The sequence below is a fragment of the Orcinus orca genome, chromosome X, assembly GCF_937001465.1.
Source record: "Orcinus orca chromosome X, mOrcOrc1.1, whole genome shotgun sequence".
NCBI lineage: Eukaryota > Metazoa > Chordata > Mammalia > Artiodactyla > Delphinidae > Orcinus > Orcinus orca.
This window is the reverse complement of record NC_064580.1, coordinates 59653559-59675319: the sequence shown is the minus strand read 5'-3', so window position 1 is coordinate 59675319 and position 21761 is coordinate 59653559. Positions and strand designations below refer to the sequence as shown.

At 56.7% G+C, this 21761-nt stretch overlaps 1 protein-coding gene across 4 annotated transcripts; it reads right to left on the bottom strand.

The window, feature by feature from the left end:
- Positions 1-275: 275 nt before the first annotated feature.
- Positions 276-21597, bottom strand: EFNB1 (ephrin B1). 4 transcript variants are annotated; one of them, XM_033439126.2, is made up of 7 exons: positions 20678-21597; positions 11911-12188; positions 11052-11144; positions 10706-10834; positions 10215-10543; positions 880-953; positions 276-330 (listed from the first exon to the last, which is right to left on the bottom strand). In XM_033439126.2, exons 1-7 carry the CDS (start codon positions 20803-20805, stop codon positions 291-293), a joined length of 1071 nt encoding a protein of 356 aa, XP_033295017.2. In that variant the 5' UTR covers positions 20806-21597; the 3' UTR covers positions 276-290. The 4 variants fall into 4 exon arrangements, with proteins under 4 accessions (XP_033295017.2, XP_049560582.1, XP_033295019.2 ...); XM_049704625.1 differs by lacking the exon at positions 276-330 and having other exon boundaries at positions 765-953; XM_033439128.2 differs by lacking the exons at positions 276-330; positions 880-953 and adding an exon at positions 8693-9699.
- Positions 21598-21761: the final 164 nt, after the last annotated feature.

Sequence of the window (21761 nt, the reverse complement as noted above, 5' to 3'; positions counted from 1 at the left end):
AGGAAATGAGGGCAAGAATGGGGAGGAGGGGCAGCACAACTGCCCGAGCCCTGGAGATCCTCTGACCACAGGAACCCCAGACCCAAAGTACAGAAACAGCCCAGGCAGGTCAGCTTAAGGAATCCGGGTAGTTGCCCCAATCCTCAACTGTACCCCCAAGTCCCCAAGGGACCACAATTTGAAGGCAGAAGACCTGAGTTCTAGGTCCAAATCTTGCCTTGCCCTCTCCTGGGCCTCGGCTGCCTCTTCCCCATGTTGAGGACTTTGGACTAAATTTCTTTTCACCAAACTCACTCAGCAGCTACTATGTGCCAAGCTCTGCACCGGGCCCTGGAGGTTCAGAAAGAAAAAAAAAGAGAGAACATAGTCCTTACCCTTCAAGACATCATGGTAATGACAGAGGCAGTCATGTAACTATCGCACATGGAGATAGTAATTGTAATTACAATACTACAATAGTGTTGACTGAACAGTCATGACACGCTGGGCCCTGTGCTAAGCGTTTCCATGTCTTATCTCGTGGCATCTTCTCAATGACCCAACGCCATTGGTAGTATCAGCAGCCCCATTTTACAAATGAGGAAACTGAGTTACTGAGAGGTGAAGAACCCAGTAAAAGGGTACCATTTTAGACTCTTGAGATATATATATATATACACACACACATAAATATAATTTTATATATATGCTATATATTGTATATTATATATAATAAATCATATATATATATATCATATATATGTGATATATAATTTATATATATACATATATATTGTTACCTAAGTGGCCTTCCAGAAAGGCTGTACCAGCTTAAACATCACCAGGCTAATGAGTGTAGAAAGAAGCCAGTTAGTGTAGCATCTTTCTTTCCAACAGTACCTGGAAACTCCAGTGTCTCTGCTTCGGATCTGGGCCTCTGGCTGCTGGAGCCTGGCTGGGGTTGAGCATGGATTCTGGGTGGGAGAGACACTCACTTATTCATGTGTTTATCAGCTCTTTACTGAGTGCCAGGTTCACTGCCCCAAAGGAACACACATTCTGATGGGAAGTGGTAGCTCTTTGCATCAAGGTATACTTGCTGCTTTTTACAAAGCAGTTTTGCTTACATCATTCCGTTCCCAATAAATGAAGAAGAAACCCAGGCCTCAAGTATGAGTGGCAGAGTCAGGCCTCAAATGCAGGGCTTCTGACTCTGACTCCAAGCTCCTGTGGGGGCACAGCTGACTGGGTGTTCCTCCCCTTTGGTTTACAGGAGTCAAGGCCAGGCCAGCCAAGCCCTGGGGCCTTGAGCTTGAGATGCAGGGAATGAGGGAAAGAATGGAGAGGAGGGGCAGCACAACTGCCCTGGCTCTGAAGATCACCTGACCACAGGGACCCCAGACAGAAAGCATGGAAAGAGCCCAGGCAGTTCAGCTCCAGGAATCAAGGAGGCTGCCCCCCTCACCGCTGGACTTTCACTGGGGCCATAGCGACCCAGGCTGAGGCTGAGGCCGAGGCTGAGGCCCAGAGAATCTCTGGTCACTGAGCCTCCGATTAAAGTGGCCACTCAGAGACCAGCCTGGAATGGTCTTGGCTGCCTATGGCTGGGTGACAGGAAGAAAGGCTGCCTCCGGACTCAGAAGCTAGCCGATGCCATGTACTGAGCAGTCACCAGGGCCCTGTTCTCAGGGCTTTCTGTGTGTGCATTCACTTCATTCTCACTTCAGTCTCATGAGATGGCTGCTACTCTCAGCCCCATCTTACGGAAGAAGAAACCAGGAACACAGAGGGGTTTAAATGACTTGCTCAAGAATTCATAGCTGGAAAGTGGTAAAGCTGGGATGTAAACCCTGGCAGCCTGATCCCAGAGTCTGGGCTCTGCACTACCGTATTAGACAGCCCCTGAAGCCATGTGTCTGACATCAAGGGTGCAGGCCACAGGACCCCACCTCACTCTCTCCCCATGCTGGTACCACCACCTCACGCCCCTCAAGCACCTAAGCGTTTGGACTCTGGATTCAGGCTTCTTGATTTCAAATCCTTGCTCTACAACTTCCTAGCCGTGTGCCCATGGGCAAGGTACTTTCCCTCTCCGAACCTCCATTTCCTCATCTGAAAAACAGGGCTAATAGTGGTTCTACCTCAGATAAGGACCTCCCTTAGGAGGCTCATGAGACTTGCGGTGTCCGTGGAACAATGCATGTGACTAAGTTTTGAGCACAGTGCCTGGCCCGTAGTAAGTACTCAATAAATGTTTGCTTTCATTGTAGGGTAATATAATAAGGCGTTGACTCTGCCGATTGGCTGGACAGTAATGTGAGCAGGTAGAGGGCAGAGACAGAGCCCTGGGATGAGGTTCCAGCCCAGCCAAGCCCATTCAAGTGGACAGATGTTTCAAAGGTTCATTGATGTTGCTCTGTGCTCAGGTCTGTTCTGGGCCCCACTCTAGGTAAGACACAGAGGTGGGGCACAGTTCCTGCTCTCCAGAAACTCCCAACCTATTGGGGGAAACAGAGACAGGCACACAGTATAAGCAGAAGCACTGCGAGAGCTGAGAAGAGGAGCAACTTTGCCTGGATTTGAGGGTCAGAAGCGTCCATGAAGGATGCACAGGAGTTTGCGGGCCAGGGGCAAGGGGATGGGCATTTCTGGCTGATGGAAGTGCAAATCGAAAGACTCAGAGGCTTAAGGGTGCCTGTGCTGGTCAGGGACCCGTGAATAGGCTTGTGTGATTGGGGTGTAAGTTGAATGTGGTGTTGGAGGGGTTGAGGTGAGAAACTTAAGGGGTGGGCAGGGGCCAGATCAACCAGGGCCCTGACTGCCATGATGAGGAATTGAGGGATGACTGACAATGTGAAATTGAAACTGAGATGACAAGATCAGGATGGAGTTTGGGAAAAATCACTTTGGCTGCTGTTTTGCAAGAGAGACGGACAGATGGAGGCGGGGAGAGAAGTTGGGAGGCGATTGCCATAGTCCCGGCAGGAGGACCGGAGTGTTGGCACTGGGGGTGGTCAGAAGTGGGCAGAGTCAAGAGATGCTGCAGAGGCAGAACTGAAGGATAACCCAGAAGTTTCTAGCTCAGGTCCATCTGTGGCAAGACCTCAGCTGAGCTGGGAGCAGACACCTGTGCTCTGTAAACTGGTCTCTTTTCCCCCTTTGGTGTTTATTTTCATTTCCTTGTAAAGTTCAATTCAGAAAATTCCGATCTTGTTTCAGCTGAACTGAAGAGAAGGAAGGTTTTTCCATACCCCAGATGGGATCTGGGTTCCTGGGGCCTCCCAGGGCCTCCCAGGGCCCAGGCTTTGCTGGTGGCAACTCCAGCAGGGTGATGTTACACAAAGCTGGGAAGATCTGTGGGGCTAGAGCCCAGGAGAAGGCTTGGCATGGCTTGGCAGGACTGCTGTGGGGGATGAGAGCAGTTTGGCCAGGATCGGGGGACTGGAGGGGGCTGTGCACAGAGAGAGAAGCGAGCAAATCCTGCCTGTTGCCTCTTTGAAAGGAGAAAGGCTCCCTTCCCTGGGCAGTGCCCCTAAGTCATGGACACCTCTGGCCTTTTCTTTTCTGGATTCCACGCTCCCAGGCTCCACTGAGGGGTGTCTTGGATGAGTGTCTGTGCTAGAGGGAGGGATCCCAGAGCCCACAATCAACAGCCCTGGATGGGTGTGGGGGTGGGGTGGGAGAAGGAGGATTGGGAGGCTGTGAGGTAATGTGAAGAGGCAATGGGCTGAAAGTCACAAGACCTGGGTGAGGGCCAGTCCCGGTAAACTCTCTGTGTGACTCTGGGCAGTTCCTTCTTCCCTTCTCTGGGCCTCAGTTTTCCCATCCATCCAACTAGGGGGCTGGACTAGAAGGTCTCTAAACGCCCTAACAGCTTGAAAGATTCCATTCTCTTCTCTGAATCTGCCCAGGGGGAGGCGTTGGGGGCTGGGGCACCGGCAGGGGCTGAGAATTCCATAGCAATTTGCATGTGAAAGCATGTTACTGCCATGGCTATTAGTGTGTGCAGGGGGGCTGAAGACAGGGCAAGGACAGCTAACTGTCAGGCTGTCCAGAAAGCCCCGCTGCCTGGGTGGGGGAGGGAGGGAGGGAGGCCCTGGAGGTGTGCAAGGGAGGCTGGACCACCACCTTGGGTTCCCAGGGAAGGGTGAATCCCGAGACCTTTAGGGACCCAAGCTCGAGATGCCCAATCCTGGGTCTGGCCCCTACAGGGACCTCCAAGCTGTCGTGTCGAGGAGTGACTTCAGAGCTGCGTGAGGTGCCACAGGAGAGGGGCCCCCAGGGAGGGGGACAAACTATTAGTGCATTTGCTTTTCCGGGTCTGCTCTTACCAGGCCTAAACCTCCCAGGACCATATTTTCCTCAGGTTTATAATGTGACCTTTTGGTAATTGCTTTGTATAAACTTACATAGTTTGTCAATATAAATACTGTGTGTGTGTGTGTGTGTGTGTGTGTGTGTGTGTGTGTGTGTGTGTGTGTATTTGTTAGGTTCACTCACACAAACTCCTGGGGATTCTGGGAGAACAAAGCAGCTGTGTGCAAAAAGGGCTCACAGCTGTGGCCTGTGAGGAAAGAGAGGTGGCTCTGTCAGCACTCCCTGTGTGCCTTTAAGTCCCTTCCGGTATCTGGGTCTCAGTTTCCCCATAAGGGGTTTGATCTGGAAAGGAGCTCTCAGGAAAGTCCTAGCTCTGCCATTTCCTGGCCTCTGACCTCTCGGATTCTACTGAACAGGCATGAGGGCAGCAAGGGAGGCCACCAGCCAGTCCCCCCTGAGAACAAGGGCTCTTCCCCGCAGAATCCAGCTGGTGGAAAGGCCCTGGTGCAGGGTGGCTTCCACGGTCTCGGCTGCTCCTGGTACCCTGGAAGCAAAGGAGCCACCTGGAGCTCCTCCCTAGGGCCCTGGTCAGAAGCCAGGTCTTTACCCACTGCTCCTGCGGAGGCTGAGAGAGACCAGCCCATGGGGCCACAGGGGTAGGTAAGGGCTGAGGACACACACCTCTTCTACTTCGGCTTTGGGAGGTGTTTATCATGGGTATATTTTGCCCAGCCCCCAGTCCAGGTGGGACTGGGGCTGGGGGAGGCAGACTGGGATTGAGGCCTCAAGATAACTTCTGATGAGGATGTTTAGGAACTCTGTAAGAGGCCGGCTTTGGTCAGGGATGATGGGAACAGCCAGGGCTTGGGGGCCACTCTCAAAGCAAGAAGGATCCCTGGGAAGCCCAGCCCCAGAGTCCAACTGCCCACTCCACACCTCGTGAGAGAAGCAACAGCTACCACTTATTGGTGCCAGGCATTCAACACTTGTTTAAAAATTATGGATGAATGAACAAATGGAAGGCTAAGTTTAGTACCCAAGCTTTTAATCTGTGTATCCTCCATTCTGCCTCTCACATCACCACACAAGAACTTTAAGAGCTAATCAGGCACTTAAAGGCCAGTCTAGAATGTGAGGTCCCTGGGAGCAGGGACCTTGACTATCCTGTTCATCACTGTACCCTAGTGCCCAGATTGCTGACTGGCGTATAGTAGGTGCTCAGTAAATATTCTCTGGATAATTGAAGAAATCTAACCCCACTCCTCATTACCCAGACAGGGAAGTCGAGGCCCAAAGAGGCAGGGACCTGCTTGCAGCTGGTCAAAAAGTCATGGTAGACCTGGGACAGGCCCTGGGCTCCAGCCTCTCAGCACGGGGCTCTTTCCCCTGTATCAAAAGGCCCCCGTGGCAAACTCCTCCTGCCCTTCCCTATCCCTTCACGAATTCCTTATTCCCCGCACCCCCAGCTTTCCCTCTTTCCTTTCTCTTTGCCAGCTGGATAATTAACCACTGGAAACAAAACCTGTAATTACTGTCCTCCCCATGCCCTTAAATTGCTTTCAGTTTGGGCTCCATGACCCCCGTCCTGGGTGGGGGTTGGTCTCCCCCTCAGCAGCCTCCCAAAGGGGGAGTCAACCTAACAAGCACCAGCTGAGGCCCCAGCCCCCCAGATCCAATGGCCAGCTGTACAGGAGGCCGGCAGCAGATGGGCGAGGAGGGTCCCCTGGCAGGCTGGGGCTGACTCAGCTGGGGTGTCAGTGGGACTGTGACGTGCCCGGGCAGGACAGGAGGCCAGGCAGGCGGGCCGGATTTCCGAGAGTGATTGATGCCAGGTGGCCAAAGGGCCGCTGGCTCAGCAGGGACCAACTTAGGATGGTCCCAGTAGAGCCAGGTCTTTTCTTGGGTTCTTCAGCTCACCCTCATGCCCCTGCCTAGAGGGTGCCAGGCCATCCACATCCCTGGTGCCTCCGGGAGGCCTCCTGGGAGCTTAAAATGGATCAGCGCAATAAGTCCCAAGAGCCCTGGCCTTCCAGCTCCACAAGGCCTATCCCTTCAGGGAAACTGAGGCCTGGTTAGCACCTGCTCAACTTGGCTTCGTTGGTGATCTGGGCTCAGCCTGTGGAGGAAGCGAGGCAGCTCCACCCTCACCTGGGAAGCATCCTCTATCCCTGACTCACCAGGAGTTTGGGCCCAGCTGGGACAGGAAGGAGAGCTGAGGGTGGGGCCAGTCTGGGGCCCTACCACAGGAGGCTCACAACCCCTGCCTCCAGCTAGCTAAGCTTGTTCTGTTCCTGACCCACACAGAGGCTAAGGGAACGGCGGGGGGATGGTTCCCGTTCTTCAAGAGCCCCAAGGAAGCACGCTTGCTCAGTCCCACCCAAGACGGGGCAAGGAGCAGGGCGGTGGGCCGGAGGAGAATCACCTTGTAGCAACTTCTGTTTGCTCATGGTAGAGTAAAAACACCTGGACTTAAAGCCTCGTGCTTGCGTTCACTTGATGTGTGTTCTTGGGCAAGTCACTGCCCCTTGCAGTGGGTCTGTTTCCTCACCTCAAATATGGGGCAAAGAATTCCCCACCGTCCACCCTCACAGGGAAGCTTATGAAAGTCAATGAGATAACATGTGTAAAAGTGTTTTTATTTTTAAGTGGCAGGCACTGGCCGGGTGAAGGACACTGCCACAAGGGGCTACTGAGCAGTGCTGTGTGGCCGGCACAGCAGACACGGAGCTCAGACGAGCAGCGGCCGCGGTGCCCAGGCCAGGGCACGTGACAACAGCAGTCACAAACCTTCTGGGCTGTTGGAGAGGCTGCCTCATACTCTGCTTTGCCGTCTCCCAGAGATTTTACTTCACACTCCTCACAGCTACTCCCAAGGGGCCCCCAGAAACTCGATCCTCCACTGAGAGGGTGGGGGCAGCCGTGTCCTGGGCTGGGCGGGGGACCACCCAAGGACACTCATTGGTGATGTGTGGGAAGGGCTCTACCCAACCCAGATCAGGCTCCCCCTCAGTTAGAGACATCAATCTGGCCTGAACCAGCCCTGAGTAGAGACCCCTGGCCCAGGCAGGGGCCCCCGCTCTGGGCAGGCAGTCAAGCAGCAGAGGCCCCATCTGATCCAGGCACTTCCTTTGGTTAATGAGAAACCAAATAAACAGCCTCTGCCCCAGCTGGCTTCGGGAGCACCCCAGCCGGGCCCAGCCCTGCCTGCTCCAGCCAGCCTCCCTCCCTTTCACCCTGCAGGTCCCGTGACTTTCCTCCCTTGCCTCCTCCGTGCGCTTCCCACTTCCCTCACAGCCCTGCCTGCTCCTTGGCTGGTGCGCTGGGGCTTCTTGCTCTGGATCGCTAACCAACCCTCCCCTTCCTTCCTCCTCCTCCTTTCCTCTAGTGCCTTCTTACCCATTTTTAGCTGCTGGGATCCCACTTGTCCTCCTCTCCTGACATCTGTCTCAGCCATCTCTATAAGGAGGGAGTCCCCCGCCCAGAAGACCTGCGGGCTGCTCCGGGCCTTGCCAGCCTGTGTCTCTGCTGTGGCAATGAGGCCAAACCCTCTTCAGGGCCCTCACTCCACTCTCAGACCATCAGCCTGCAGGAGGGAGATGCTCAGATGCTTGGGTGCTCGGGGCTGCTCTAGCTCGAGGGCTTTGTCAGCCGGAAGTCCCCGAGTGTGCCATGGTGAGAGCTCTGGTGTGCAGGAGAAGGAAGGCTCTTCTGGCTAAGAAGCGAACTGGACAGCCTGAAGCAGCCTCGTTACCCAGCGGGCCACAGCTGAGGCCCAGCTCTTGGGAAGTTATTTCTAGCCACCTCCAGGTGTCTTGAGGCAGGGCAGGGCTGGGCCTGCCAGCAGGTCCCAGATCTAGCCCCAGTGAGGTGGTGGCAGTACTTGCGGACACACCCAGGTCCCCATGGAAACACCTCCTCCCCCATCTACTCTCTCTAGCTGAGTCTAGTGCCAGACGGGGCAGATGCCCATGGCCTATGCCACAGTGGTGATAGGATAGACAGGGGGCTATGGTCACAGGGTCCAGCAGAACAAGAGGGTAGAAGAACTTGTGACGAAGAAGGGCACAGAGCATTTTCAACATCTTGCTCCACTAGGACAGCCACCATCTTCCCATACCAGACCAGATCACCAGTGTTTTGGGCACATGAAAATCACACACACGCGCTCTCGCTCTCGCTCTCTCTCTCTCTCTCTCTCTCTCTCTCTCTCTCCCTCTCTCCCTCTCTCTCTCTCTCTCCCTCTCTCCCTCTCTCTCTCTCTCTCTCTCTCACTCATATACTCACTCATACACTCACACGTCATTCCCCAACATCACGACACCATTTTACACCCATTTCTCCATGTGGTTAATTTTTTTTTTAGTTCTCATTTTTTCTAAGAAAAAAGCAACAAGAAAATAATTCAGAGTTTATACAAAACATCTTTACATTATTTTTTTTCCAAAAAAGACTAGTATTTACACAAATGGCAACAGAAACAAAAACAAAAAAAACCTTTCGACTGCCACCTGGAAGGGACTGGCTGTTCCGCTCCCTCTCCCACCTGGCAGTGGGGTGGGCACCTGGCCAGGAGGCAGTGTGGAAGTGGATGGTGGGAGGCCCAGCTCCTTCCATGGCCACTCTGGGAGTGCCTGCAAGGCGCTTGCTAGCGGCAGTCTGTTAGCAGCCGTGCTGGCAAGGAGCCGGGGCCAAAGTGCACGGCGTGCTGGCCCAGCCCTAGGCAAGCCTCTTCCTCTTTCCAAGCCCCAGCCCAAGACTGGGGGGCTAGCGGGAGCTGGGTTAGGGGGGCACCCACCTGAGCTAGAGCCCAGAAAAGAAGCAGGCTACCTGGCCTTATACCCGCTTAGTTCTCCGCCCTGGGCCTCTGTTTCCCCACCAGGCCGAAGGGTGCCAAAGGTGAGGGGAGAACAGGGCAGAGCGGAGAAGGGGGAACTCCCAGCTCTGCAGGGCAAATAGCCACCTGGGTACCTCACCTCCCTCCACCCCCCATGAGGTCATCTGCCTGCAGCAGCTCTCCTGTTCCCCAGGCAACAGCCAATTAAGACATTAATAACCGTGAGAGTGAGGGAGGCAGGATATGCCCAAGTATCCCACAGGAAGTTTTTTTTTTTTTTTTTTGGTGGAAGGGTGGCAGCCACTACCCCATTGCCAAGATCAGCACTGTAGAAGGAGAGTCAGTGGGGGAGGGTGAGACACCTTGCCCAATGGCACTCTTGTCTTCCCTCGTGGGCAAGAACAGCCCTGGCCTGTCCCCTCCCCACATAAAATATGCCAACAAGTTTATAAAAGAAATGCCATCCTATGCTTCCCGGCTGGCCACATCCTGCCCCAGGCCCCTGATACTGCGGAAGGCTGGGCTCAGAAAACCTGGGGAGGGGCTGTCTTTTCCATTTTTCCATTTTTCTTAAAAAAAAAAAAAGAGAACAGATGAAAATGAGTTGACAGCTAAAAAAATGAACACAAAAACATTAAAAACAGTGATGATAGCGGACAAGAAGTCCTGGGAAGGGAGAAAGGGGGCGAGGGGGCACAGGGCCGGGGGGGCGTCTCCCTGCCTGCTGTCCATCAGCGTCCGACCCTGCCCTCCAAGAAGGGGTGCCCCCGCAGAGCCCAAAGGCCTGGCCAGAGGGGGAAGGCACAAGAGCATGGGGGCTGGGGGCACAAGCACCCCCCTCTGAAGCCCAGGGGGCGGGGCAAAAGGGGGATTATAAAAGCCAAGAAACTACAAAACTAAATACAAAGATGGGCACAGCTGGCAAGGGGAGGGACGTGGGTGAGGATGGAGAGGTGCAGTCCCGGCTGACTGTCCCTCGGGGCCGAGGCTGCCAGGGCCCTCAGACCTTGTAGTAGATGTTCGCGGGGCTCTGGGGCGGCATCTCCTGGACGATGTAGACAGGGTGCCCGTAGTCCCCACTCACCTTCTCATAGTGGGGGCAGTAGTTGTTCTCTGTAGTCCGTAAGGGGATGATGATGTCGCTGGGCTCGGTGCCCGCCGTGCCACTGCCCCCCTTAGGACTGGCCAGGGTGCTGAGCGAGAGGGCGGGCGCCCGCTGCTGCGTGTGCTTGCGGTGCCGCTTGCGCAGCTTCAGCAGCAGGATGGTCAGGAAGATGATGATGAGCAGGAAGATGACGCAGCCGGCGCCCACGGCTGCAAACAATGCCACCTTGGAGTTGAAGAAGCTGTCGGGGTCCCCGCTGCTGCCTCCACTCCCACCGGAGCCGCTTTTCTCATCCTGGTTCACAGTCTCTGTGGACGGGGGAGGGAGGGAAGGGAGGGGAAGAAGGTCAGCCAGGGGTCCCAGGGACACATGGCACATCTCGGGCCACGCCCTGCCTTCCTTCAGAGCTAGGGCCTGAAAGGGCAGCCGAGCAATGGCTTCTGCCCTCTGGGAGACTCCCATACACTCACCGTGCTTGCCGTCAGAGTCACCCAGGGAGCCCCGACCACCGGGGGCCTGTGTAGCCATCTTGATAGTGTTGTCTGCCTCCTTGCTGGGCCGGCTGGTAGTCAGCTGCTCGGGCGTCACAGCATTGGGGTCTGGGGGTGGGGAGAGAACAAGTGAAGGGGGAACTCCGGCAGCGTAGGTGCCTCAGTTACATAGCACCCACTGGCCAAGAATGGCCCGGATACTGGACCTCAGATCCCCTATCCCTACTGCCCCCTCTGCCACTACTCCCCACGCCACCCCCCGCCACCCAGTGAGGAGCATCTGTCGCAAAAGCCTAGCTGAGGAGCCCTCGGCCTGGGTGCTCACCTTGCCCAACCTTCATGACAATCTTCATGGTGCGTGTGCGGCACACACCTCCCTCCCGGTTCTCCAGTCCCTCCAGGCTCCCATTGGATGTAGCTGCAGCAAGAGGCCAGAGCAGTCAGGAGGAGGAAGAGGTCTGCCAGCATTACCCAGAAGCCCTAGTGATGTCTAAGCCCTTAAGAATAGAACTGGGAACCAGGGAGTTGCAAGCAGCTCCCACCCACCTGTGAACCTTTCTACTTCTCTCCTCCCACTAGGAACAGAGTCCAGGAACTAGCCCCTCCCACGAGGATGCTGCTCCCCTACCATGACCAAGGCCAAAGGCCCTTCTTTCTCAGTGGAAGCTACATGTGTCCCCTCATTGGGTGACGTTGCTCAGAGGCCAAGCAATTAGAACTGGCATGGTGAGGAAGACTTCTCCACAGACTAGAAGAAATCCTAGATTAGGTGTCAGGAGAACTGGGTTGGAAACCCAACCCGCTCCCTAACTCTCTGTGTGATCTAGGGCAAGAAGCCCTTTCACCTCTTGGGGCCTCAGTTTCCCATGAAGAGAAAGGCTGAAGCTCTGCCAATTCTGCCATTCCCAAGGTTAGATCTTAGGTGGGCAAAGAAAATAAGAGAGAGAGCACCACGAATCAGAGTCCTCTCCCACCCAGCTCCTAGAGCCAGGGCGAGCTGGCAGCGGAGGCCCCTTGGTAAACGCTGGGGCCGGAATTCCAAGGCCACACTACGAGGAGAGCACGCCACTCTTCAAAGGGGACTGGATCAGGCTGGGCCTGAACTGTGTGCGGTCTCAATGCGCTACTCAGAAGTTCCCACTGCTACAGGACAGGAAAGAACCATGTGGTGGGCAGGGACTCACAGGTAATATAGTAATCGTGGTGCTTCTTGAACTCCAGGCCCATGTAGTTGGGGCTGAACTCCTGGAACTTGATGGTGAAACGGATTTCCTGCTCTGGCCTATTGCAGGTGACCAGCACGTTGGGGTCAAGCACGGTGCTGCAGGCAGCTGCCTGCTCAGGCCGCACCAGGTACAGCTTGTAGTACTCATAGGGCCGCCCAGCTTCTGCTCGGGGGCAGATGATGTCCAGCTTGTCTCCAATCTTTGGGTAGATCACCAGGCCCTTCCCACTCAGGAACCTGCCCAAGAGGGAAGAGATGGTTAGCCTCAGGGTTGGGGGTCTCAGGCCATCCCCAGAACCAGGGGAGCAGACAATGAGGGCCAGGCTGGGCACACTGGGTGGAGATGGCGAGGACAGGCATTCTGTCCTTTTTCCATCCTTATGCTGGGGGTGGGGAAAGAGAACCATGCTGCCAGCAGGGTGTGGAAGGGGTGGCCCATGGGCAAGGCTGCCAGGCTTTGACTGCTCGGCAGGGTGGGGCACTGCCTGGCTGGGGGAGCCCTTTGTCCTAATGTGGCATTTCCGCAGGGGGGCTGACGTGGCAGATGGGCTGGGCACCTAGATGTCAGGCTTGGGTTGCCTGGATGTGGCAGCCCTGTCCTCCTCGCACTCCCAACATACTCACATTCCTTCATAGCCTCTGCTACCGGCCCTCCAGCACACACGCGTGTACATGCGCTCATGCGCACAGACACACACAAAGAAGCACACACACAATGAGCCCTAGAAACCACCCCCACAGCTCCCAGCCAACGGCTGGGGATGCACAACCTATCTTGGCCCCATGCCTTCTCCCCCATCCTTGCTAATCTTGGGCATGATGGGGAGATAGGAACAGGCCTTGCCTAGAGCCAAGGGATAATGGGCACAGTCTCCAGCCAGGTACAGCTCCACACAGCTCTCTCCACTCCCCACTCCCACTGCCTGGCATCCTACCAGGACTCATCCCACCCCCATAATGCAAAAGCCTGAATCCCCAAATCTGGCCAGTCTCACTGCAAAGGATAACAGAGAAAGGGGAGAAGAGGCCTGAGCAGGAACAACAGATCATACAAGACAGAGCCCCAGGAACCTCGCTCATCTGCCTTCTAATCCACTCCCACCACACACACACACACACACACACACACACACACACACACACACACACAGCCTCTGCTCCCCATCCTGAGAGGAGATGGACAAATGCCTCCCGAGTCAGGTTCATCTTCTAATCCAGAAGGCCAGGCACTGGGAAATAGCAGGGGGAGGGCAGCTGCCTGGGGCCACCGATTCACATCATCCTGTCCTTGCCTAAGCACAGTAAGCGCTCTCGGCCATTTCTGAGCCTGGGAGCAAGTCGGTACAATGTAGGAGAAAGAAGACAGACTTTGGAATCAGATGGATGGTGGCCCTTACTAGCTCTGTGACCTTGGATGAGCTGCCTGATCTCCCTATCTTTCAGTGTCCTCACTTATAAACTGGGGGTGGGAAGAGGCCCTCCTCCAAGGATGGTGGAGGGGAGGCATGATGGCATGTATAGAGCACATAGTTGGCACTCAACCGTGATTCCTGCTTAGAAATAGCGTGGTCTGCCAAGAGGCAGGAGGCCAGACACTAACACCAAGGACCTATGAGCCCAGTCTCATTTCTTGGGTGGGAAAGAGGAAAAGATGATACAGCTCCATCCTCAAGGACTCTACTGTCCGGTGTGGTTCAGAAAAGTAAATGGCCCATGCCGCAGCAATGGATAGCACCAGGCTATCTGGAGGCTGTGTGAGAGGATGGTGGCTCAAAAGGCAAGGGCTGGACGCAGAGAGAGGAAGGAGACAGCTCATCTGACAGGACAGTCAGAAATGGTCCCATAGAAAGAGTGGGATGAAAGCGGATCCTGGGGGAGGAATAAGAAGTCAACATCCAGCAAGAGCAGACAGCAGTGGTTGGGACAAAAAACCCAGGCCAGTGACTGGCCCAGTGATGGGTAGAGAGGAGCAGAAGAAGAGGGGGTAAAGCTCAGCTGGGGCCAGACTGAAAGGCCAGGGTCACAAGAAGCAGTGTGGGTTTCATCCAGTGGGGGACAGACTCTCTAGCAGAAGGGACAATGAAGGGCCGAAGGCAGTGCTTCAAGGGAATGAAGCTAATGGTGGAAGAACACGGTTCTACTCCCTGAGGGCCCATTCCACAGTAGGGGCTACAAGGCACAAGGGCCTCCTGGGAGCTCAGTATCCTCACCGGATGGAGGGAAATGATACCCAAGGAGGTGACTAAGGGAACTAGACCAAGTAGATGGAGTGGATGAAGAACAGCAGCCCTCTCTCCACGTCCAGGGAAGCTCCACTAAGCTGGGACCTGCCATCCTTCTGTGCAGGAGGGTAAAAGCAACAACAAGGAGGTCTCACCCGCCTTAGTACCTAGCTTTACCACACTCCAGAAGGCCAGAAAGGAAGCAGGCATGGGATGGAGGCCCACACAAACATTTGAGAGAAAACACCCCCAACTCCATGCGCTACAGAAAGCCAAGAAGTTTCACCAAAGCCTCTATAATTCCTAAGGCATTTTTCACTTTCCAATCTTCATACTGGTTCCATCCAGGCAGTAGGATTAGACAACTTCTAACATCTTAGAGATAGAAGGAACCTTCGAGACCTACTGAGTCCAGGCTCCTCATGTGAGGGAAAGAGTAACCAGGTGAATGTTCCTGTTGAAGAGGGGTGCTCAAAGCCAACCTGAGGAGCCTAAACTCACCCAGGATGTTAACTCCTAGGGGTCTAAGAGTACCTTAAACATTGGCTGAATCCTTATAGAGCTGCACCTCCATAAGACCGTAACTGGAGATGACAGCAGGTAGAGGGCACGCAAAGGGGTACAGGCCAGCTCACTTTTCTAACCACTTGGCCCGCCTTACTCACCAGGGAGTCTTGTCTACCCTGAGCAGTCTCCCATCACCATTCAGGTTCTGGAGCCCTGGAACCCAGAGACAACCGAGGAAACAGATGTCTACATAGTGGGTGGGGGAGGGGGAGGAGAGAGGACTATTGCCCCCAACACCCCTCAGACTCTCGTCAACCTCAGAGAACAGAATTCATAAATATTCATGAGTTCATTTGCATAGCAGCTGGCAGAGGGAAACTCACCTTCCCCTAAAGTGCAGAAGGGAGAGGAGCCTGATGAGACCCACCTTCCCTGACCCTGGTCCCCCATGATGGTACCTTCTCAGCTTCTTCCCCACCACTGAGAAAAGTGCCTCTGGGCCTGTGAGAAGCCCCAGAAAGTGGTGAGGGGCCACGAGGTGTGGGTATGCAGCCCGTGAGAGTGAAGCCCAAGGTCAGGTATGACGCTAGTCATCCTGTACAGCGGGGACCCTGCTGGTCTCCCCTCGTACCCACCAGGTTAGGAGTAGGGGCCGACAGGAGGAGGAAGAGAGTACCTAGTTAAACTCTTTACCCCCCAGTTTTCAAAAACTACTACTCCCCCCATTATCAAACCAAGCTTTCCTGCCTGGGGCCACCCCCAGACAAAGCCCTTTTCTGGAAAATAAGGGGATTGACATGGCCCAGCAGGAAGCCTGCAGCAGGTCGCCATGGTAACCCCTGAGGCCTTCCCTCCTTAGCCTCTGATAGCTCCTGGGACCCCAGGGAGCCACCCCAGGGAGTAAAAGGACTTAGGGGAGGCAGCCTGCCATTCAGTCTCCTGTCTGTGGCCTGCCTCTTCCCCTCTACCCTAGCCCAAGTCTCTCCCCCAGCCTGCCTACTGAGCTTAGAAGTATCACCATGACTGCTGAAAAGAATCCTGGGAGAGAAGAAGCCTGAGGGTCTGGGGTAGTGGCCAGTGCTGGTCAGAGGCCAACTGCCCCCCCACCCCGCTTCTTTGTCCAGTTAAGCCCCTATCCACCCATACACAGACAATCTATAGCAGAGAGAGTTTGGAGCTATGGGGGTCATGCCTAGAAAGCTGCCCATGTTCCACCACACTTCCTTCCCTCTCATCCTTCCCTCAGGCTCTAGGGACTTGTGGTCAGAGAGTGGCCAAAGGGAGAGCCTGGTCCTAGGCCATGCCAGCCCAGGTTTGGTAGAAGACTCTAGCCACAGCTTTGATTCAGTGACTCCGGCACCACTGCGCCTGCACCCCAGGGTGGCAGGACCAGCGGAGGACAGAACCCAAGCTGGAGCTCAAGTGTGCTCTCATCCCAGCAAGGGTGGGGAGACCCCAAATTAAAGGCTCCTCTTTCACTCCCCCAGCTCCACCCAGCCCCCGAGGCAGCAGGAGCAGGCCTGGCATGTCCCAGCAGTGCCCGCCCAGGCGTGGGTGGGCAGGAACAGCAGCTGGGTCCTGGCACACACACAGCACTGTCGGAGGCAGGGAAGCCAGGAGAGCCCCAGAGGAAGTCCCCCCCACACCTACACTGAACTATGCCTCCCCTCTGCCCCACCTGGCCAATGCTAGGGCCCACTGAGGGCTTAACAGCCCCTTCCTTGTTGTCTGCTTTCTGTGGGGTCCCTGAGAGGCAGTGAGATTCCTGGCCCAGAGAGGAACCAAGGCTGCTATTCAGAGCCCGGGAGGGAGAGTGCCAGGCATCGAGCTGGCTGCCTCTAGATCAGGTCACCCCGAGCAAGCGGCCCTCAGACGTAGGCCTAGTAAAATCAAATGAGGAAGCTGGAGCACTGCTCATCCCACGTGGGCAGGGCCTGAGTCACAAGGACAGATGCACACACACCTGTGAGGTGAGAGCGAAAGCCGGGGGCAAAAGCCAGCGCCTCCTCCGAAACCCAGTCTCTCCCAGATTCCAAGGCAGTGGGATGGTGTGGAAAGAATGGCACAAGGCACAGCTCTCCCCACTACGAGCTGACTGACTTTAAACAAGTCATTTTCCTTTTCTGGGCAAATGCCTCCTCGTCTGGAAAATGGGCAATTCCAACTTCCCAGGGCTGTTGGGAACATCCAATGAGTTCATATCTGAGAATGCTTTGGAGGTAGCAAGGTACTGCCCAACTGTTAGTTAGCACACCAAGCACAGTACCATTTAGAAGAAGCTGAACGAGCTGACTACACTCCTGGCTGCTAGCACCGCCACCCAAAACAGCTACAATGAGAACCCACCCAGGAGGGGCTGCTACAGAGCCCAGGGCAAGGAACCCAGAACATGGCTGGTGAGCATTCCCTTACCTCAGCTCCCCTAATAATCACAGGGTGGACCCTCCCCGCAAACCTACTGTTCCCATGGCAACCAGCGGCCTCCTGGCTGGCCCACCCACTCCATGCTCCCAACACCAGGAAACAGTGATGCACAGTGGTATCCAGGGCCCACTCATCCCCATCCCTCATAGTTGGTGAGGCAGTGGAGAGCCTGAGGGGAGAAAGGGAACCCTGGATTCAGCCTCCAGTCCAGCCTCACCAGGCCCTTCTTGCCCCAGGTCTGGCTGCCTGGGGGTGGGGGAGGGAGGGAGGGGAACAGGGAACTTTAGAGGAGCTGCTGGCTTCCCATCACTTTCAGGCCCCCACCTGTGGCCAATCAGCCACAGAGTAGAAGAGGTCAGGTCCCTAGCCACCCCGGAAAGGGGCCCCCTGAGCTGGCCTCCCCAGGACTGTGAGCTGGAACAGCTGTGAGGGGGCTGGGACCTACACTTTGGCTTGTAGCAGGCAAGCCTGGGTTGGGGTCTGCAGCTGCCCCCACCCATGCTGGATGGAGTCAAGGGTCCTGGATGCCAAGCTGAAGCCCCCACCCCCGCCCCTTGCAGGGAAGGTGTAATATGATCTCAGGCACATTCCCACTCTCTGGAGGTGGAGGAACCTGAGTGGGGGGCAGGAAGGGGTCAGAATGGGACTGAGAGACTGAACTGCAGCAGCTGGACTTGGCTGAGGACTCAAGTATGAGGCCTGCCGGCTGCCCCAAGTTCTCAGGGGAGGAGGCTGGAGGAGGGGTCTGCCCTGGGACCTTCCATCACAGCCCCCCCACCCCACACAAGCATGCCCATGTACTCTGGTTCCTCCCAACCTCTAACGGGCCCAGACCCACCTTCCCACCCTACACTTATCGGGCAAATCTGACAAGGGGCCAAGCTCTTGCCACCCAGGGACTACCACCCTGGAAGGCCACAGCACCAATTTGGGAAAGAGGCTGGGAGTCTGGAGTCAGCCCTTCCGGCTCCCCTCTCCCGGTCAGGGCTGGGGCTGCCCGTATCCTGGAACCTGGAAACATACCCCCAGCCCCACCACTTCTTTATTTTGATTTTTTACCAAGGAGGAAGCAATTAAGCAGGGTTTATAGGCGCTGGGAGATTTCGGGGGGGGGGGTTGCCAGCCCCTGACAGGACTGAGGCGAGAGACCAAAAGCTGGGAGGAAGAGGGGAGGGAAGAGAGAAAATGAGCCTGTGAGGGAGAGCACGGGCATGTGCGAGAAACAAAAGGACTCGAGAAAAAGAGGCAGAGAGTGACTAAGAGTGAGAGGGAGTGTGAGAAAGAGGGAGAGCGGGCAAGCAGAGCTGGAGAGGGGAGGTGAACGCGGCTCACACAGGATGTGAGAGGGCGAACCGACAAGGGCCTGAGAGGGAGAAGTCAGGCAGGAGGAAAAGAGGGAGAGACGGACAGGAAAAGACCGTTGATTTGAAAGGCTGTGGCAGTCCCAGGCTTGGGCGCAGTGGCAGAGACAGCCTCCCCGAGCTCAGAGTGAAGCTGAGGGCAGTGCCTTCCTCCTGTCCTCCTGCCCCTCCAAACCCGTGCCAACACACACAGACAGGCTGCATTCCAGACCCCTGAGCATAGATGGAACTCTGGAGGGGGTGCTGCGCGCAGGGGCACCAGTATGAGTCCCCCACCATACCCAGGATCTGCTCAATTACAGGATGGAATTCGTGCAAGTCCTACTGAGGCCTCAGCCACCACTCCCACCACCCCCAGGATGCCTACCCTCAGCCTGAAGTGGATCGGGGAATGGGGCAGATCTCAAAAACCTGCAAACCGTTCCAGAGCACTCAGGCCTCAAGACACAAAAAGGGTGAAGCTCAGGGAGATCTTGTTTCTCCCAGCCACCCCCGACCTCACTCTGCAGGAGGGCTCCTTTCCAGCTGTGGAGCTGCCTGCTATCTCTGGTTAGAGACCCGAGAGAGCAATTAGGTCACTCCCATGAGCCCCTAGGATGGGCTACCCCAGGCTGATTTCAGCTCTCCTGGCTCAAGAGAGAGCATTTCCAGCCTCCACCTTTACAGGAGGGAACTGGGCACTTCACAGTCTTTCTCCTTGGTCTGAGCAGCCCGAGGCCCCCAGACCATTTTGAGTCCCTGCTGTTAGGAGAGCACTGGGCCCAGTTTGGCTTCTGGGTTAAGGAAAAATCGTTGTCAATCCCTTTCCTTGTACCCTGACCCCGGTTTAGACATCCCACTAACCAATAAATAGGACCGTACCTTAACCTAAGGAGAAGAGAAGTAAAGAAGCCACCCTCTCCCACTCCAGGGCTGAGAGGTGCATGACCCCTGGAACCTAAGAGGTCAAGACAGGCAGGAGCTCGGGAAGTTAGCGGGGAGCCCATAAGAGTGGACAGGAAGAGATTCCAGGTACAGGAATCATAGAGCACAGAGGACAGGCCAAGGGCCCCCAGTTTCCCACTAAGTGGGGTGTCCGCACACTGCTGGGACCTCCAGAAAACAAGAAGGAAGAGCAATTTTGACCCTGGGTTCCAACCTGAGTCCTGGATGCCAAAAGAGAAAAAGGTCCAGAGGTCACTACACAATCCAGCGACTCCCCACTAACAGCCCAGAAACCACTGAGCCACCGCCCTGAAAGGTGTGTGTGTTGTTGGGAGGTGGGGGAGGATTGTGAAGGGTAAGGAGGAGGGAGAAAAGAAAGGATCTCCTCTACATAGCTGCCTCCCCAACCCCTTTGGGAAAGCTAAGCACAACTCCCCAGTCTGAGGACAGAAGGTGGGGGGGCCAGTGGGACCCGCCTGGGCAGGAATCCTTTGCTTGCCACCCACTTCCCTAGCCACCTCGGCCGCCACTCTCCACCCCGGCCAGCCCTGGAAGCTCTGCCGCCGGCTCCATTGGACCCCCGACGAGCGCTGGATCGACACCCCCCCCCCCAACAAAACCTCTCTCCCACTCCGCCCCTCTCCACCCGCCGCCTTTGTGAGCCTGGGAGCGGCGCCCGCCCTTCCACGGACCCAGCAGGGAGAAAGTCGGGGGTGGGGGGAGGCTAGGAGAGACGGCAAAGCGAAAAGCTAGGGAAGCAAACTGGGAAGAAAGAGAAATGAAAATGAGAGAAGCCCGAATGGAGATACAGGCACTGCCACCCGCCCCAAGCGCGAAGTCCCACGCCACGGTCCCTTCACAGCTAAACAAACGGGGAACCTGTGTTGCGGCCTCTTCCCCCGCCCAGGTCAAGCTCGCCCACCCCCCGCCCCCAGCGGCTCTTGGCGAAAACCGCCACGTTCCCAGGGGCCCCAGAGGGGGCTGCTTTCTCTCCCCGACCCAGCTCTCCGGTGCGCTCAAAGGCGCTCAGACTCCCAGCTCCGCCCGGCGCGACCACCTCGACTTGATCCGGGACGTGCGGAGGAGAGGGCCGGGAAGCTGAGGGGTCACAACCCAGCCAAGTGCCCCCACCCAACCCCACCGCACCCTTCCCCGCCCGGCCGCAGGGAAACACACTCGAAAAAGCCATAGACAAAATGGGGCGCCGCTCCTCCTCCGAACACCTTCCCACAGGCGCTCGGGGGCGCGCGGCCTCACCCCCAGGGACCAGAGCAGATAAGTTACTCACTTGGGGTTGAGGGAGCTCCAGGACACGGGCTCTAGATTCTTGGCCAGCGGGGTGGCGAGCCGGCACAGCGCCAACACGACCATCGCCACAAGCCACTTGCCGAGCCAACGCTGGCCAGGCCGGGCCATCTTCCCTGGGGCAGGCTGCACTTCGGGATGCCCTGGCGCCTCCTCAGCAAAGCTGGCCTCGCCTTCCCGTGCCGCGCTGCGCTCCGAGAAGCTCAGGCGCCCATCCTCCGCAGCCGCCGGCCTTGAAGTGCTCCCCTCCCGCCGGCTTCGGTGTCGCTCTTCTCCGCCCCGCCGGCCAGGAGGACTCACTGGGCAGCCGCCCCCAACCCGAGCATGAGCTGTGGCCTCCGAGGGCTCGCTCCACTGGCCTCTCCGCCGCACGAAGCACGACGGGGGCTCTGCGCCCCCGGGTGATCCCGTCCGATTCCGCTCGGCTCCCCGAGACTGTTTGGGACTGTGCGACCTCTCCCCGACGGGGTCTCACCGCTGGGGACTCGGTGGCCGCCCGGACGCCTCGACCGCCCCGGGATCGGCACCCCTGGGAAGAAGTGGGAGTCTCCCCACCACACGAGCTCAGTCTGGGGGCTCCCGACCGGGCCGCCCTAGCACGGGCTCCGTTCCTCCAGGCCACACTGGGACTCCGGGCTGCGCGCCCCCCGACAGCTTCGACTTCAGCGCGGGGCCCGCTCAGTGTACTTAGAAGAGCGCGGAGACACTGCCGAGCGAGCTAGTCCCATCAGTTTGCGCCTCTGAAGCCTAGGCCGGGTGGCCCGGCAGCCCAGTCGCCGAGTCCTAGCTCCCTGGCGATTGCGCCCGAGGCTCTACGGTCAGTGCGAGGCTCACACACCTCCCACTGCTGACCAGCGCGCATACACTCCCTCCGCCGCCGCTGAGCTGTCTACTCCCCTGCTCAGGCGTACGCAAGGCCAACCCTACGCATCTTAGCCAATAGCAAGCTCCGTCACGGGGTCCTTGCCCTGCACCACGCCCCCAGAACAGGAAGGAGGCGGGGTTTTAGGGAGCTCTTAAGGACGCCGCGCTCTCGATGGCACCAATCTGAGTGTGCGGCTCCTGCG